This window comes from Prionailurus viverrinus, chromosome B4 (genome assembly GCF_022837055.1).
Source record: "Prionailurus viverrinus isolate Anna chromosome B4, UM_Priviv_1.0, whole genome shotgun sequence".
Lineage (NCBI taxonomy): Eukaryota > Metazoa > Chordata > Mammalia > Carnivora > Felidae > Prionailurus > Prionailurus viverrinus.
In genome coordinates, this window is record NC_062567.1 from 20164365 (window position 1) to 20183722 (window position 19358).

A 19358-nucleotide genomic window follows, 5' to 3' on the forward strand; every position below is an offset into this window, starting at 1 on the left:
AGTTTTACTCTATCTCCTCAATCCATTTTCCAAATAAATTTTGTTTTCTATGTTTCTATTTATGTATGAAATATACCTTGTTTTTTAAAACTTAATATAATGTGATTTCTTTCCATATTAGTACATGCAAAGTTTCTTTTCTTTACAAGAGATGAAGAAAAATGTTATTATTGTGGAAGTCTGCAGAGACTGGACAGCTATATTAAAATCTGAATAACAATTTCTAACACTAATCATAAAACTCTGAGACCACATATGGCAGCAATGAGAATTTTAACATAAAATTTCATTATTCTATAAACAAGCACTTTGGAATATTCCTGGCTTTCTTTGAATATAAGTTCATTTAAAAGGACTACTGCTTTCCCCAGTTGAATTATTGGATACAAATTGTCAGCAAAGTAGATAAGAACCTCAGGAGAAAATAAATATGTTATCTAAGATTTCATAATAGTCAAGACTACTTAGCAAAGTCAGATACATAACTAGACTTTAAACGAAGAGATGTTATAAAACCTCAGAAAATACAGTAGTATGGAAAATAAAGAAAATGAAAGATAGTCCAAGAAAAATGAAAAGCTCTGAAAATGAAATTCAGACTCCATGTCACAGTTGATGCCAGTGAAAACCAGAAAGCTTTAAAAAAAACCAAAGAGCCAACTAGTGAGTGCTTAGACATTAAATATTCCCACATTAAATAAGCATGCATCCAGAAACTCCATGCTGGTGAATCTGATGTAAATTTTAGAGAGCATCTAAAAACCTGTAGAGAAGCAACGATTAAATGAGCCATTTGGAGTTTCAATTCCCTGAAATGAATATCATTTTTTAAAAAAGATTATTTGACTCATAAATCAGGCAAATACCTTAGACATAATATACACCTTTATGTTAGCAGAGACTCTTATCCTTACTGATAAGAGAGATATGAATTGATTAATGTATGCACATGGATGACTGACTGAACCCTCAAACATTGAATGGCTGTCAGCCTAGAAAGAAGTGTCCTTTAGTCTACTAAGCAAAATATTTGCCCTATTCAATGACAGATGGAGATATACAAGACATACTTATTAGATTTACAAATGACACAAAGCTGGGAGGGACGGTTGAGACAGTGTATGAAAGATTTAAAGTGCAAAACTATCTCCGTAGATCAATGATGAGTTTAGATTTTTAAAAAATCAGTTACATTAATTATAGGATGAGAGAGACTGACCTTAGCTATAAGTCATGTGGGCATTTCAATGTGAGGCAATGGTGGGACATGAGTGTCAAAATGCTAATGAATTCATTAAGGGAAGTATTGTGCTAAAGATAATGGTTCCATAAACTTTTTGGTACATATCTGGAATATTACCTTAAACAAAAGGGAAAGAGAGAACGGTTGGAGATTTTAAGTAACTGGAGCCATCAACAGAAGGGTGACAAATTTGGTGAACATCTTGGAAACCATCTCATGTGTCATGAGCAATTGAAATTTTGAAAACTGATTCATGGCTTCCCATTGACTTTAACATTGTTAGATCTTAAATCCCAGCTCATTAAGTTCAACTGCTAGAGGATGGCCTTCACCCCACTTTCACTGCACAGATCCATTTTCTAAGTTCTCATTAGTTATCTGCATCTCTCATTGGGATATGGTTTTATTGTTAATCAACATTTTAATGTTTGTATTTTAGTTTCCCAAGGAGACTGTAACCTCTGAGGCATGAGAGATCACAATGCAGTCAGTTGTTGAGAAATCCACCACTTTGTGAAAGCTGGACAGTAATCTTGCTAGTCTTGCAAAGAGCCACAGTGAGCTTTCTTGAAGCTGGGTTTATAACTCAGTAATGCAAATAGATTTTCCTTCCTTTCTTTCTTTCTTTCTTTCTTTCTTTCTTTCTTTCTTTCTTTTTCTTTCTTTCTTTCTTTCTTTCTTTCTTTCTTTCTTTCTTTCTTTCTTTCTTTCTTTCTTTCTTTCTTTCTTTCTTTCTTTCTTTCTTTCTTTCTTTCTGCCTTTCCTGCCTTTCCTGCCTTCCTTCGAGAGAAAGACAAAAAGAGCACAAGATGGGGAGGGGCAGAGAGAAAGGGAGAGAGGGAGAATCCCAAGCAGGCTCCTCACGGTCAGTGTGCAGAGCCCAGCGCAGGGCTGGAACCCACAAAACCATGAGATAATGACCTGAGCCAAAATCAGGAGTCAGAGGCTTAACTAACTGAGCCACCCAGGTGCCCCTATGTTTCCTTCTTATGATTAATTCTTACCACTGTTGGGAAAATGAATAAAGTTTTACACCATAATATGGCCACGAGGACTAAAACAAGCTCTGGTCTCTGGCTTAGAAACCCCTCTTATAGGTTCTTCTTGCCCTGTTTGCCATGCGCTCAACCCCCCTCCTCCCCCCCCCCCCCAAATACAGAGGCAGACAACTATAAATTACGCTTCCTGCTTGCATTCAGGGCTCAGATCTTTGGAGAAATGGTCTCCCCTGAGCCCACCGGTGTTAAATAAATCTCCAATCCACCAAGATCCCTGAATGCCACTTGGTTTTTCCGCCAGTGTTCCAGCCTGGTTCCGTAACACCACTAACAGGGGGATTGGGTCAGGGCAAGTTAGTGTCAGTGTGGTGAGGAGGAATTTGTTAAATGTGTTATTATGCTCTGTTTTTACATATTAGTGGTTTGCCTGTATGGCACCTTTATCAAAGTAAAACCTCCCCAGGTTGTTGCAGACAGTGTAGGATGTTGTGGACAGTCTCACCCTAACAGAGAGTTCTCTGGCACCACAATTGATGCCTTCTATTCCCTTCACCCTAAGTTCCTTTTTCTTACTTATTCCTTCAGAGTCAACCAAGGAGTTTGTGCTATCACTTCCAACATTTCCCAAGAACATTCTCCAAAGGCAATGTTATACACATAAATAGGGGCTCAGTTATTGCTTGTCAAATGAACAGACTAGACTGTTCCTATAAAATTTCTTGAAAAAAATACTTATATGCAGTAAAGATGCCTCTTTTTAATTTATCAATGAACAGAACACCTATCTAATAAAATATCTTAACTTTCAAATTCAGTACTCTCTAGAAAATACAGCTTACCAGTGGGTTTCAGAGAAGAGGAACTTTATCTTGTACAACATACTGGATTTTTTGACCAAAAGTTCATTCAGCAATAGTTAATTTGAACATTCGTCATAAATTCTACAAGTCCATCACATCTTACTTTACATTCCTCTTTCCATTCTCTGCTAGATTCTGAGAAACTAATGGAAAATAATATAGGTACTGCTCTTATTGAAACCAGATTCATGGGCTTACAATGGAAGGGTTTGCCCACTTGTTGATGTTATATACCCCAAGGAATTACTAGTATAAATAATTGACCATTAGATCTGAAAGGAACCTTAAAGATGATCTGGATCATTTAGTTTGTCTTACAGATAAGAAAATAAATGAAAATTTATTCATGATTCCCAGACCAGTTAGTTGCAGAGTCTTTTTTTAAAAGCCCCCCCAAAAAAAAAATAAATAAAAAAATAAAAAAAAAAAAATAAAAAAAAAAAGAAAAAAGGGGCGCCTGGGTGGCGCAGTCGGTTAAGCGTCCGACTTCAGCCAGGTCACGATCTCGCGGTCCGTGAGTTCGAGCCCCGCGTCAGGCTCTGGGCGGATGGCTCGGAGCCTGGAGCCTGTTTCCGATTCTGTGTCTCCCTCTCTCTCTGCCCCTCCCCCGTTCATGCTCTGTCTCTCTCTGTCCCAAAAAAATAAATAAAAAACGTTGAAAAAAAAAAAATAAAAAAAAAAAAAAAATAAAAGCCCATTGCACTTTCAATGTGGTTTTGACGTGCATCAGGAAAAGAAGAAAGGTAAAGAACAGCAAATATTTCGAATTCTAGGAGGAATAAGATCTTCTGCACTAGTTACCTTCTTTTCTCCCCATAGATTTACATAAGTTCTAAGTTTATACACAGGAGACTAACTGAGATATTTACTTCAGGGTTACCTTTTTGAAATGTGGGGGAACTTAAGGAGTCCCAACACCCATGTAAAATTTTTAACTCAATTATATATATTTTGGGTCTCTACCCATCTATTCTTCTTTCTATCCAACTATCAGATCTGAAAAAGACTTTAGAAACGAATCTATTTTGTCTTACCAGTCAAAAAACTGAGCCTCAGAAACAAACAGGAATGTATATTTGACAACAATCTCAGAAATAACTACTATCCCTTTAGAGAGGGAGCAGTAGTGTAGTCAGAAATAAAACAACGAACCCCTGAAACCAAGTAGGAAGTATCCTAACACAGGACAATAAAACTGTGATTTTCTTTTTTCAGTAACAAGAAATTTCACGCTATTTTGTATGCCACATCATGTACGAACAATTAAATTACAAAACAATTACATACTATATTAACAGGTGGCTAACATAATAAAATGGCCCTCTCACAGCACTGGACCATCCTCTCCGTGAATTGTGAGATAGATGTTAAATACCCAGGTTTTGCAGCCACTTCCTTAAAAAGCTGGCATCCAAGTCTACTTCATTAAGACAAAAATATATGTAATTTCTTTTTAAAAGTCATATGTTGCTCAATCTTGAAATGGCATCGTTATTCCTTATTCTTGTTTCAAGTGATAATCTTTTGTTTACCCACATACCTAGGAGGCTGGGGAGGCTCCTTCCGGTCACTGGGTATGAGGTTATAAATGCTCTCAGAAAAGCAAGTTGTATCCATGGCCACCAAAATGACTCCTTAAATATAGTCAACTTTTTTCTCACTATACCAGTATGTCTGTCCCTTTCTTCACTGATTCCCGTTTCCTTTCCTACTCTTGACTTCTCACGGAACTAAGGTTTCTCTCTTTCACCTAATTCCCCTTTGACCTGTTAGCAGTCCTCTCTTGGGAAGAAAATAAAATAGCCCTTGTAATTCTCTAGGGGTTGCTTAGCGTTGTTGACGGCGTGGTTGCCTGGGAAACAGTTGCTAGGCTACGTGGAAGTAGAAGGCAGCCCTGTAAACTAGGTTTTCTTCCCTCTGCAGTTCTTCTGCTTGAGAAGTTCAATATGGAAACCACTGTTTATAGGTGCCTTTGGGAATAATGAGTTGAATGACGTCCCCTTACTTAAACACACGGCTCGTTTCTGTCTGCATATTTGGAGAGGAAGACACACTCCACCGCAGACCATAGGGAAGCGTAGCTCCTGCGCAGGCGTCACACAATAAAGGTCTCGTGCGCAGGCGCCAATCTCGGCGGCGGTGGGGCGAGCCGCTGAGGCCAGGCTGACGTAGGGCCTTTGCCGAGAGCTGGACGGGGTGGGGAGGAGCCTGAGGAGCAGGGAGGATTCACATAGGTGGAGCGCGGCCTGCTAGTCACGTGTTCGGCGTGAGGTTGCTCGGGGCGTGGGTGTGGCGTGCCGGCGCGCAGGCCCTCCCTGACTGACGCAGGCGCAGAGACCGCTGCGCGGGGCTGGGGGCGGATCTGGCCTGGCGAGGGCCTCGGGCCTGGGCCGTGGGCGAGCCGGGGAGAGGCCCCGAGGTGTGGGAGTCCGTCCCGAGGAGGCAGTGGCGGCTCCTGGACGCTCCTTCCCATTTTCTTTCCTCCCCCCCCCCCAGTCTTCTCAGTGTGATTTTCTTGGTGAGTGATTTGAGGAGAAAGAAAGGGAAACTGTAGAAACCGGTCCGTTCCCATCGCATGCCTTTCCCCTTTTCGTTTCTGCCCCTTTCCGCTACTCCGTTGTGATCTCAACGGTGTCTGCGCGCATTTTCCCCGCTGCTTCTGCCTGGGCTGCCCGGAGCTCGCTCGGCTGCCCTGCTCGCCACCTGCGGGAGTGCGCGCCCACGTCCCGCCTTACGCCCATCCACCTGTCGCGCTGCGGTCCTCTCCGGCCTCCCTCTTTCTCCTGCGCCTCGCTGCTTCTCTGCTCCGCCCGTTTACCTCTTAGTCGGGTCCCTCCTCTTAGGTATTACTCCACCGACGTGTGGACTGGCTGTTTTTAAAAAGAGCAGCCTGAACCAGAAGGAGAAGCTTTTTTAAAGGGGCCCTTGAATTTTTGCTTATTTTGTTTGTTTGATTGGTTGCTGTCCCTTTTTTGATACTGTCTTCTCAGAAAAGGTTTTATTCCGTTTTGAACCGCCTGGTCTTCCATAAGCCTATTCACGTTAAGATTGCTGAAAGAAATTCATATAGAAGCCTTTGCCACCCCGAGTCTCTAAAAGGCATTTTGGCAAGATTTGGGAAATAAGTTATTTGGTTTGAACCAAACTTACAGAGGCCACTGCCCACAGGGAATAAAGACGGTCAGAGATAAAAGACAACACCAGAGTGGGTCGGCTCACTGCCAGGGTGCTCGGTGGAGAGAGAAAAACAGCACGATTGCTTCATTAACCTTTTAATTCCTACTTAAAAGGCTATGCAGAATATGTAGGTGCTGATCATTTGGGACTTTTAGTGAATTTCATTAGCTAAGAATACATTTAGTTTTTTCTTATCCAGTTAATCAGATTTTTATCTTTATCCCGTGTGTTTAACATTTTATTTCAGATGGGTGACACGTTGGACCTGTTCACATCAGATTTTCTACTTTTTAAAACTTTTTTTTTCTGTGTCTATATACCACTTTGTCCTTTTCCTTTCCCCTTTATGTTTTTTTTTTTTGGGGGGGGGGGGTTCTTTTTGCTTAGCATGTATAAAGAGAAAAATTCTTTTTCTAAAGAATACATACTAAACTTTGAACTAAGGACTCCTAATGATAACACCATTAGCCAATGGATGGTCATTGGCCTAAAGCTTATAAATATTCTAATGAAGAAACACTTTGGGATGTTTTATATTATTCAGTTCCTAAAAGAGCCAGTAAGTGTAAAGCCTGTTACCTCCAGTTAGTACCACCCGACCTTAGCTACAGTCCTGACTCTTTGGTGTTACCAAATACAGTAATTTCACTGATGACAATGTATTTATTGTGGTTTTAAAAATACCAAACAATTTATGATCTCACTATAGTATATTTAGTTTACAGTCTTGATGAAATTGTTAAATCATTTAGAAAGGAACTTTTTCCCTTAGATCCTTGGTCTATAATTCTGCTTGCCTTTTGAAAACATATTTACAAAAAAATATATTTCTATTTTTTATAATTCCCTCAAAATAGCAATACTGTTAAAGAAAACATCTGTGTCCAATATGCCCGCCAGGAATTAGTATTGATATATTGTCAGAGGTCATGAACCTTTTCCATAAAGGGCTACGTAGTATTTTAGGCCTTTGCATGCTGAATGGTTTTGGTCAGAACTGCTCAACTCCACTGTTGTAGCTCAAAAACAGCCAAAGACAATACTAAACAGGTGAACAAATAAGCAAAGTTGTGTTCCCATAAAACTTAATTTACAAAAAGGGTGATTATCCAGGTTTTGCACAGATTTGGCCTGTGGGTTATGGTTTGCACAGACCCCTGCTATAAATGCTTGTCCATACAAATTTGAGTTTTTTTGCTAAAGATTAATCTAATTTACTTAGATGAATAAAATGGGCATAGGTGGGAATATAAATAAGACAAGGAGGAGGAAAATAAACCCTGTGTAAGAGATATTCTTTGTAATACTTCTAAGTTACAGAGTTTAAAAGGATACTTAGGAAGTCTTGAATTAAATACTCAAGACCATTAAGAGGATATCCAACGGCAAAAGAGTAGCCACAGGAAAGGCTTAGTATCAGCTTTGATACTAAATAGGGGCAAGGATGAGGGTTGAACTTGTAAATTCTACTTTTGATTATAAGAGCCCTGTGATTACAACATGGCACCGGAGTGTATGTTGCACCTTGCTATTTCTAGGTAAGTTAGGAGCTGATTGACACAAAGGCTTGTTATGAGAAGATTTTTGCTCAGTGTTCCAGAGCGGAATTTTACCCCCTGTGATTAGTTTATGTCTTAGTATATTTGCATTTTTTAAATTATGTATTGGGAAACGACTTATTGTTATAAAAATGCAGTCATTTTTAAGAATTTTAAAAATCAGGATGTCTTACTTCTTAAGACAATGGACTGGATTAGTCATTCTTCTGAGAAATTTAGATTGCATTAATATAGGGTGACAAGCATACTCAAGACATGAATATTCTCAGAAGTTTATTGAACTATAGCCAGTTTTCATCATAAAATAATTTTTAAAGTGCTGTGTCTTATGTTTTATTTTGGAATAGTATGTTTTAAATGAGTGAGAAATGCTAAATCATCCTGACTAAATAGGATTTTGATGATTTCCCAGAGGAATTGGAAACTAGGTAATTTTATAATGGAATTGAAAAATTCTTCTCAACCATTCTGGAAGTAAAAATTGATAATGGGTATGATTTTAATTGATGAGCAGTCATCTAGTGTGAGCTTAGGAAAACTTCACTGTACATAGGTTGCTGAAAATTAATATGGCTTTTGGTTTAAAAAATGTAAGCTTATTAGCATTTATGGGAAATAATTTGAAAGTGATTTAAAAAGTGATTTCTTTACTTTTTTTCCCTTGAATTCTTTATTCAGTTTTGATCAGCTTGCCACAGTAAAATTGTTAAATTTTGTGTCTTGAGATCAAAGAGTACGTGAATCATTATGTCCATGTGGACATTGTGTTTTTGTGTTTTAAAGTTCTTGCTGTGACACTGACACATTACTGCCTTTTCATTTGTCTGTTTGAATGGCAGGTGTCTATTATGTCTAGAAAGTAGCCAGTGGAATTAGTGGATCAAAAAGCCCCACTCTAAGTGATTAGTAGGAAAACCTACTTAAAAAGTATTACTGTATAATGTGCTGGCCTTCCATCCTCTGAGGAGTTAGTAGGACTAAAATATTTTCGTGAGGAACGTGGCTCTGCAAAAAATACTTCAGGATATTGAGATAGTAAAACCTGAGTACTTTATAGCCAAGTGATTTGGTCTAAATACCGCTTTTGTTTTCTGACTCTTGTAGTTGACTTCCATTTAATTGGAAATTGTTTTGTCTGTTGGCTAAAGGAAAATTGCCTTTTCAGTGTCACAACATGGCTTTGAGTCATAAAGGAGGATGATATGCAGTTGATCCTCACTTTTCACAGGTTCGACATTTGTGAATTCTGCTCGCTAGAATTTATTTATAACTCCAAGGTAATTACCTGCAGAACCTGTGCATTCGTTCATGGACACACGCACTGTGGCGAAAGATAGGAGTCTCCTGATGCGCGTGCTCCAAGCTGAGGTCAAGCAAGGTGATGCTGTCTGCCTTCTGGTTTCAGCTCAAATACGGCCAACAAGTGTCCTTCTCCCATTCTATTTAGTGCCACATTTTTCACATTTCTGTGCCTCTAGTTAGTGATTTTGATGTTTACAATGGCCCCCAGAGGGCTGAAGTGTGCTTAGTGTTCCTAAGGCAATAAGGCTATGATGCACCTAACAGATAAAATGTGCGTTAGATAGGCTTCATTCAGGCATAAGTTAGAGTACTATTGGCTGTTCAATGGTATTGAATCAAGCATATATATGTACAAATTACATATTAAAAATATAAAAAATATATAAAATGTCAAAAAATATATAAAATGTCTTTAAACAGAGACATAAAACAAGGTTATATATTGATCAGTTGGCAAAAAGGTGACTAGAGGCTCACAGGAACCTAACCCTGTATTTCCCCTAGGAGCAATGAGAATATTCAAAATATTCACTAATTTAGTACTCATGGTGACTTTATAGAATATAACTACCATGAATAAGAAGAATTGACTATATTACTCTTAAGTAAACCTAATTTCCAGATGGAAGTTACATAGTGTGGGTATTATTCCATCTTGTCTTTTGGTTTGCTTACAATGGATGTTGAAGCCCTAAAATTAATTTGAGGCTAAAATGTTATAAAACAAAATTCAGTACGTTACTTAAAATAGAATTCATCTTCTTTATTTTTCTTTAACAGTGATACTATTTGTTTACATATTATAGCCCTTAACAACTCCCTTCTGCTATTTCTCAGGAAGCTTTTTATTGGTAAATAATACTGATACAGAATTAAATTGAACTGTCATAATTTTCTATTTTTAATTCATATAAAGTAAAGGAAAACTCAGGTTACAAAAGATAAGGTGAATGATGCATAATGTTTGTGTTACAGTCTTTTACTTTTAATAGTTGATGGTGAGCATTGTAGTAACCAACACAAAGTGGAGAAGATCAGTTAAAAGATTTAATGTTCATAAAAACAAACCAGCTACTCAGGTAATATTAGAATGATTGCTAATACAGACATCATAAAATTACACATTGGGAAGTAAAAAAAAGAACACACACTGTGATGTTATAAGCCAAAGCCTCCTGAATAGGAGGTTAATCAGGTTATTTTATAAAGTGCCTTCAAAATACCTAGTGTTCTCTCCTCCAGGAAAAATAACTAGTGTTAAAGTACTTGACTAGAATACAGTTCAATAAAAGAGATTGCTGAAATGGCTCAAGTGTACCGTTCTCTGGTCCTTGGTTTACTACAGGAAGAGAATTAGACTGCATAGCAAAACAGTTCTTGATACATGGATAAGTACCATTATTTTCTCTGAAGGTTTATAAACTAACCAGACCGTAAAAAAATATACTTAGCCTTGAGTCTAGGTATTCTGATTCAAATTAAATGATTTTGGTCCACTGTTTCTGCATGACAGTAATTAATATTACCATATATGAGAATATTCTTATGTGCCAGCCATTGTGATATGTGCTTTGAATTTATTATAAGCTCAGTTAAGTAGCCAAGAGGTACCTGTATGTAGCCGACACTGTATTTGCACTTTTTACCGTAGGTTATCATTACGTACAAATCATGTAGTGATTCAGATGGATAAAACAACCTACAAGAGAAATTCAGACACTCATTTTATAGCTTTAGGCCACAGATTTAAATTTTTCTGTCATCACTAAACAGTTAAAAAATGAAAATTTTAGGTGTCATTGTGAAAGGTTGTACATTTGTTATTATTTGGTAATATTGCTCTTTCATATTGCTTGGTGGAAAAAATTCCTTCAGTACGGTTTAATAAAATTTCTTTTGTAAGACACAGATATTGAAAAAAAGTATCTTAATCTTTTAATAATAGATTTGGGGAAACGGGAAAGGGGTCAATTGATTATTTGTCTATACTTTAAAATTTTTAGGTAGATATTTTAATAATAGACCAGTCTATCTGTGGAATTTTATAATATTATATGCAGTGATGATTAACTTGAAAATTTTTCTATTATAGACTCCGTTTTTTTGCTAAGATTGACTTTGCCTCAGCATCAACAAACTCTTCATCTAAGATTGGTTCCTGTGTGTCATATATTTACAAGTCAGTGGAAATTACAAGTCAGCACATACAAGCTGAAAAGCCAAATAAGGAAATGTAATCCTTCTCTTGACAGTTCTAATTTAACTTGTAAGTTAAATTCGGTGTTAGTTTAAAGTGGTTTAAATGTGTAATTACAGAACACAGTATTACAGATAATCAGAGTAGTAAATGATTGAAAGTTTTCAGAACATATTTAAACATACCACCTAATATTTAATATGGCTTAGTTGTGGAACGTGTGAAAAGCCCCACTACATGTCTGTAGAACTCCTGTAGTGAATGTACATGAACATTGCAGCAGTTCCTAAATTGCATTTTGCACACGACTAAGAATTTGACTTGTATGGCTTACATTCATGTTTTAATGGTGAGTATATTTCCAAAGACAGGGATCTGACTAGCGCGGGGAATTGCAGAGCTGCTCTGCATGCCAGAATAATTATTTTCTCTCATCACTGGAAGCATTCCTGAGGCTTTTTTTTTTTTTTTTTTTTTTTTTTTTTTTTTTGCTATCACTGTAGAGTCTGGAATTTGAGTTAAGTCTCTCCACTGATCATGTTTAGAGGACAGAAACAAAAGTGACAGTTTCATGCAGATAAGGTTATAGATACATAGCCTTTGACTTTGCTGTAAATTATCAATTTTTTCTTAACTATTTGCATAATATTATACCTTTCATTTTAGCTTTTTAAAAATATTATACCTTTTCATTTTAGCTTTTAAAGACAAAAAAATGTCATACCTTTGCCCTATCATTTGGGAAGTTATTTAAGTGTTTTGTAAGCAAATATTTTAGCCTGCTTTCCTGTTGTGAGTTTTATAAGAAACTTATAAGTCTGTCTGCATGTTCATATGACTAAAGAGAAATATGAAGAATATTACTCAGCTTTTGTGAATTGCAAGTAAATAGCATTCCAAATAATCCTTGTTTATATGGGTTATAAACCAAGAAACAATTTTCATTACAGGAAAAGAACTACTACTCTGATTTTGTGTGTGTGTGTGTGTGTGTGTGTGTGTGTGTGTGTGTGTGTGTGTGTTTTAAAGCCTCTATGGTAAGGCATTTTCTGAATAAAGTGTTGCTTATAGTTACAAATTTCTAAAGTTTTGATGATTTAGTCTTGAGATCGAAAAGATTATTAAGAGGATATCTGTAATATTTGAGAATTTGGGTTTAAGTACTTTTTAAATGTCCCATACATTTGAAAGATTTCTAAACAGTTTATGTACAGTGGACATGGTTATTTTCAGTCCTGTTGGGACTTTAAGTCCGTTGAAATTAGTAACCAAATGTCTTTTTTGTTTTTATGTTTTGAAAAGGGCTAAAGCCAGTTTTTAGGTTGACTTGGGCAGAAAAGTGAAAAGAGAATGCTCCACTTTAACCGGTGTCCACATCTGAAACAAATAGCCCAGAAATGTTTTCCTAGTGTACATGTTAGAACGGATAAACATGTGCAGCTGTTTCTTTCAAGAACCTTTGCACTTGCAGAATTCAGGAAGTCATGGCACTCAACCCACTCTCTTGTCGGAGACAAAAATATTATCCTGATGGGACCTCCTGGTGCTGGGAAAACAACAGTAGGCAGAATAATAGGTCAGAAACTAGGTTGTTGTGTCATAGATGTGGATGATGATATCCTTGAAAAAACCTGGAATATGAGTGTGTCTGAAAAATTACAGGATGTTGGTAATGAGCAATTTTTAGAAGAGGAAGGAAAAGCTGTGTTAAACTTCTCTGCATCTGGAAGTGTGATTTCCCTTACTGGGTCCAATCCAATGCATGATGCTAGCATGTGGCATCTGAAGAAAAATGGGATAATTGTATACCTGGACGTACCTCTAATAGATCTAGTCAGTCGTTTAAAATTCATGAAAGTAGATAGGATTGTAGGTCAGAATGCTGGCACATCTATGAAAGACTTACTTAAATTTAGAAGACAGTATTATAAGAAATGGTACGATACCCGTGTTTTTTGTGAAAGTGGGGCTTCCCCAGAGGAGGTAGCTGACAAAGTGCTTAATGCAGTTAAAAGATACCAAGATGTGGACTCAGAAACGTTCATTTCAACAAGACACAATTGGCCTAAAGACTGCGAGCAGAAGGTCTCAACAAAATTCTTTAGTGAAGCAGTGATTGAGGGGTTAGCTTCTGATGGTGGACTCTTCGTTCCTGAGAAGGAGTTTCCAAAATTAAACTGTAGGGAGTGGAAAAGCCTAGTAGGAGCAACCTACATAGAAAGAGCACAAATACTATTGGAAAAGTGTATACATCCTGCTGACATACCTGCTGCCAGATTGGGAGAAATGATTGAAACTGCTTATGGGGAAAACTTTGCCTGCTCAAAAATCGCCCCTGTCAGGCACCTTTCAGGCAACCAGTTCATCCTGGAGCTGTTTCATGGACCAACAGGATCATTTAAAGATTTGTCTTTACAGCTTCTGCCTCATCTGTTTGCACACTGTATTCCACCAAGCTGCAATTATATGATACTTGTAGCTACGTCAGGAGACACGGGCAGCGCAGTCTTAAATGGTTTTAGTCGTATTAATAAGAATCACAAGCAAAGAATAGCCGTGGCCACATTTTTCCCTGAAAATGGAGTAAGTGATTTTCAAAAAGCACAAATAATTGGCAGCCAGAAAGAAAATGGGTGGGCAGTGGGTGTCAAGTCAGATTTTGATTTTTGCCAGACAGCTATAAAAAGAATTTTTAAAGATTCTGACTTTACTGGCTTTCTTATTATGGAACATGGAACTATCTTAAGTTCAGCTAATTCCATCAACTGGGGCCGACTGCTTCCCCAAGTAGTTTATCATGCTTCTGCATATCTTGATCTTGTTAGCCAAGGATTTATTTCTTTTGGAAGCCCAGTGGATGTCTGTATTCCCACAGGAAACTTTGGTAACATTTTAGCAGCAGTGTATGCCAAAATGATGGGAATCCCTATTCGAAAATTTATTTGTGCCTCTAATCAGAACCATGTTCTGACTGATTTTATAAAAACAGGACATTATGATCTGAGGGAAAGAAAAATAACTCCTACCTTTTCACCATCAATAGATATTCTTAAAGCTTCAAACCTGGAACGACATTTACACATGATGGCTAATAAAGATGGAGGGTTAATGACAAAATTATTTAATCAACTAGAAGAGCAGCAGCACTTCCAGATAGACAAGATGCTAGTGGAGAAACTTCAGCAGGATTTTGTAGCCGACTGGTGCTCTGAGAGAGAGTGCCTTGCAGCTATTCATTCCACCTACAGTACTTCAGGGTATATTCTGGATCCACACACTGCGGTTGCAAAAGTGGTTGCGGACAGAATGCAAGACAAAACTTGCCCAGTGATTGTCGCATCTACAGCTCATTACTCAAAGTTTGCACCTGCTATCATGCAGGCTTTAAAGATAAAAGAAATCAACCATACTTCATCAAGTCAGCTTTATTTACTGAGTTCATACAACGCATTACCTCCACCTCATGAAGCTTTGTTAGAAAGAATGAAGCAGCAAGAGAAGATGGAGTACCAGGTCTGTGCAGCTGATGTGGACGTCCTAAAGAATCATGTGGAAAAACTAATACAAAATCAATTCGTATAAAAATGTTTTGAGTAAAATATTTTTTTTCTGGTGATAAGCATGCGATAATAAATCACAAACATTGATTTGGAGTACGATAGTATTTTCATTTTTTTTGTAAATACATGTATACATAGGCCTGTTATCTTTTGGAATTTCAATAACCTAATCTCGGTGACTGAACATTGTACCTGCACATGCTGCTTGGAACCTTATCATCTAGAAGTGACAAAAGGGTAGCATAGTGCATGGACCTTTGTGCCGTTGTGCAGTGCTTTGCACTCGTGAGGGATATGTCAATTTCCACTCCCTCATCCCACTTTTAAGTGGACCAAAATGTCTGCTATTCACCCTGGCAATTAAAATATTTAACAGTCGTTTTGTAATACATCTGTAACCATTACTAGGTTTGTATTGACTAGAAAGAGAATTTATCATTCAAATGGCAAACTTGTATGGAAGAAGTAGTAAGCCCATCTCTTAAGATAGGGCCAGTGTTTTTAACTCTCCTCAAACTCCACATTTTGGACTACAGTTAATGGTATGTATCCTACATGATCCAAATTAGATAAGTGCTTTGTCCTTCACATCCCTTTGGATAGCTATAGTTACGGTGATGCAGTTTGAAAATCAAGACACATGATTAAAATCTAGGATGTAATTATCAACAGAACTACTTAGTAGTGGATATAGAAGTAAAATTACTTATCTCTTTCATGAGAAAAGTTTTCCCAAAATTCAGAGTATTTGAATCGTCTTAATAGAAGTATGCTTATAGTTATAGGTGGCAGTTTTTCCGTATTATTTGGAATCCATTCCTATATAATTTGCCTATTATTTCTCTTTATAATGAACATTGTGTCTTTTGGCAACTGAAATCACACACAATCATACACACACATTTAGCTTTCTTTTCTTGGTAGTAATCATGAATTTTAACCATGATTTATATTTGTGAATTTCCTGGATATTTTATTTCTGAATTAAAGATTGCCACTAAAAGGATCTATAGTGTAATGGACTACTCTCAGCCACAAGATGGCATTCCTAACATAATTTGTCTTTGCTGATAACGTTCTGCTTCATTTCCTAAGAGACCTACCTCTATGAAGAAGCATCTTAAAAGTTGTAAAAAAAAAAAAAAAAAAATTAGCTGAATGAGCAGAAACAATTTGTTTAAAAAGTATAAAAATTCAAACCAGTTTTATGTTAACATTAGATCTCTGGCTTGTTTCTACAAAGCTCTAACACCGAAAATTGAAAATCAGAAGCAGTGACAAAACAATGGAGGACTCAAAGTTCACTCATTCATGTGTTCTTACTTTGTTTACTTATTTTTTTGCATATCTTATTTTTTTAAAGAATATCTGGTTTAAGTAGATGGCATATTTAGAAAATGCAGCTAAATGTTTGCTGTGTGTATAAGAATGCACTATTTCTAAAAGGAGGACAAAAGTTTTGTTTTGTTTTTTTAAAGACATGATTTATGTCCTTGAGAACCGTAGTTAGGGAGGCAAAAAAATCATGTACGACACAAAGGAGTTACTGCAAGATAGTTGATGAGTAAGTAAAATATTTGTGATACAGCTAAGTGTTGTAAGGATTAAAAGAGGCAAGGGTTGCCATGGAATAGTCAGAAAACGTTTCACCCAGGACGTAGAATCTGAGGTGAGTCTTGAAGGATGGGAAGATTTTCTAGGTGAAAAGGAAGGGGAAATACATTCTAGGCAGAGGGAAGGGAAACGAATTGAGGTGAAATGCCCAAGAGAACGCTGGCATTTATTTATCTGTAGTCCATTTGTTCTCACTGCCCCAACCTGTTACTCATGCCTTCACTTCTCAAAGCCAGCTCTGTCCTTTCCCTCTCAGCTGATAACCTTGCCTCATTCAAGAGGAGCAAGCTACCATATATGATGGACTTGCGTTTACAGCGACTGTATGAATCTGTGCCTGTTTCTATCCTTCCTTACTGCCCTTTGGCTGAATTAGTCGTGCTCCCCCTCAGTTCAGAGGCGAACTTCAAGTGTGCCTTGCCTAATTAGTCATCCCTGCTGTTTCTCTGCCCTCTCCCCTTTGATGGAAATGTTCTGTGTCATTCAGATGCTCTCCATATCTTAGAAAGCACGAGAGCAAAACAAAATCTCTGTAAACATTCATATTTCTTCCTATCTACTCTTTTATTTCTTTATACTCAAGATGAATGCTCTTCAAAAAGAATTGTCTACATGTACAGTCACCATTTTCTTGCCTCTCATTTTCTCCACTTTGTCAAGTATATGCAAAGTTTAAGAATGAATAATAAAACAAATACCCATGTACTCACCACCTTGCTTTGAAACTAGAACATTACTCACATATCTGATAGCCACATTGTCTTCTCTTTGATCACGTGCACTTCTCTCCCCCAGAGGTAACTATATCCCAAATTTTCTATTCATCATTCCCTGGTTTGTTTTTATAGCTTTTCACTGTTTAGTTTTTCCTCTTTGTGAATTTTATGTAAATACACTCACACTGCATGTATTTTTACATGACTTTCTCTTGCTCAAAAACTTTAAAATTCATCCATGCAGATGAATGGAGCCACAGTTATTAATTTTTATTACTGTATAATAGTCCATTGTATGAATACCACCATCTATCCATTACCAGTTAGTGGGCATCTAGATTGTTTAAGTTTTATCTGTTCTTATATGCAGTAGGTACACTTTTGTAAAATTTGTGTTGAAGGTTAGTGAATATGAACTTTCAAACGTTTGTGCTTCTTTCTAATAACATGTAAAAATCGATATCATATCTTGGCATTATTAAAATAAAAATGTTTTATGAAATGAAAATTTATTATCAAACTTCTGGCTATGATTATAATTTCTAGCTTTAACTATCTTTGAAATTATTTTATAATGCCATAACTATAGTGAAAATAAGATTTATGAGGAAAAAATTAATATTACATATTAATAGAAAATCATAAAATATGTTTCCATCAAAATAGAGTTTAGAAGGCAATAAATTATTTTGTTTGAGGTTTTTGTCAGATTGGAATAGCAAATCACTTTTAAAAAGAATCACTTATGCAAATACTGTTTCACTCCTTTAAATAATTTATAAACCTTATGTAATTCACACTACTTAATGTTAGTTTTTTTTTAAAGGCAGTTTTCATGTGAACCTCAAACCCATGAAAACATAAATAGTGTAGTGTTTGCCCCTGTCCAGGAACATGAATAAAATCTACATATGAAATATTTATTTGCGTGGACCCTGAGTGTGTGCTCCAACCATTAAAATCAGTAGTTTCATCTCTTCAAACTTTAAAACAAATAGTCTCTTTCAAAATCAAAGTTAGCATAAGCTCCTCTGAGTCAAAACAGCAGAGCCAAGAAAGTTTCCAGTGTCATACAAAAGTGACCTGTCAAAGACGGGAAACCGAATCAGCATGTCTAACAATACTCTGATCCATTGGCATTTTTTTCACCAGAGCTCTACATCAAAAAGTTGAATTTGCTTCCAATAGAAGGCTGCATTAGCCAATCTAGCTATTTTTCTTTTAAAACTCTTTTATTTCTGAGTTCTTATGACTTTCTTCTTCCAAGTGGTGATAACAATCGTCTTGAGGAGTCACTGCACTGAAGTTACATGTGCAGATTTGTCACTAATTAGGTTATCATAATAGACTTTATTGAGAGTTTAGTGGCCTATAATATGCAGAGTTAAAATGGCAGGTTAAATTTCATTTATTAATAATAGGAGAGCTTATAATTTAACTTACTTAAATCCATAATGAATTGTTTTAAATAAATTTTCATATTTGGTGAATGAGTTCTAAAATTAGTCAATTTAATATCATCTCATAGCAAGTGTAATGGTATCCTTACAAGGCTTTTTGAACAAATGCTTTGTTGTTGTTTTCTCAAAATGGAAACTTTGAGATCCATTCTCCGAAGTTCATGAGAAATGCTAAAATAAGAGAAACCTCCAGAAGCCATTTGAACAGTTTGAAGTTAATGAAGTTAATACCTTTTGACGAAAAGGCATTTTCTTGGCACTCTATGACACAAATATTAACACATGTTGATTTTTAATTGTTTAATTGTATTTCAGATTAAACTAGGCTTATTTGTACTCATAGTAATATTAAAATTTAATTATGTGCTCAATAATGGGTTTCTTTCAAAGCCATGTAAAAAATACTGTTTTGGGTACACTTGGCAACATGTGCCCCAGGGTGGTAATCCATGTGATAGTACATATTTTTCTTTAAAATTAGAGGACTTCTGTGTTTCAAAGTGTTTTGTGTACAGCATTCATTGTCTCTTGTTCTTATTGAATAACTAGTATTTTGGAAAACAAATTCTTGGGTAAGATTTAAAGTTTTAATTTTAGCGCTTTGAAGAAAGAACTTGAATGTTCTCACCTGTTACCTAAGATATCTTCTCTTTGGCCAAATAAAATGGCGAC

General features: G+C 36.5%; 2 protein-coding genes across 9 annotated transcripts in view; one reads left to right on the forward strand and one right to left on the reverse strand.

Annotated features, from left to right (window-relative positions):
- ENKUR (enkurin, TRPC channel interacting protein) overlaps positions 1–5318 on the reverse strand; it is a 24264-nt gene extending 18946 nt beyond the window's left edge. The window contains exon 1 of one of the 2 annotated variants that reach the window (XM_047867252.1): positions 5107–5318. In XM_047867252.1, the coding sequence (XP_047723208.1) occupies positions 5107–5135 (29 nt within the window). In that variant the 5' untranslated portion in view covers positions 5136–5318. The other variant, XM_047867250.1, reaches the window with a different exon arrangement.
- THNSL1 (threonine synthase like 1) overlaps positions 1–14989 on the forward strand; it is a 20468-nt gene extending 5479 nt beyond the window's left edge. The window contains exons 1-2 of one of the 7 annotated variants that reach the window (XM_047867247.1): positions 5191–5209; positions 11232–14989. In XM_047867247.1, coding sequence (XP_047723203.1) covers positions 12687–14918 — 2232 coding nt within the window. In that variant the 5' untranslated portion in view covers positions 5191–5209; positions 11232–12686 and the 3' untranslated portion in view covers positions 14919–14989. Of the gene's footprint in view, positions 1–5190; positions 5210–5317; positions 5620–8018 lie in introns of those variants that run through there. The other 6 variants (XM_047867245.1, XM_047867244.1, XM_047867248.1 and 3 more) reach the window with 6 other exon arrangements.
- Positions 14990–19358: the final 4369 nt, after the last annotated feature.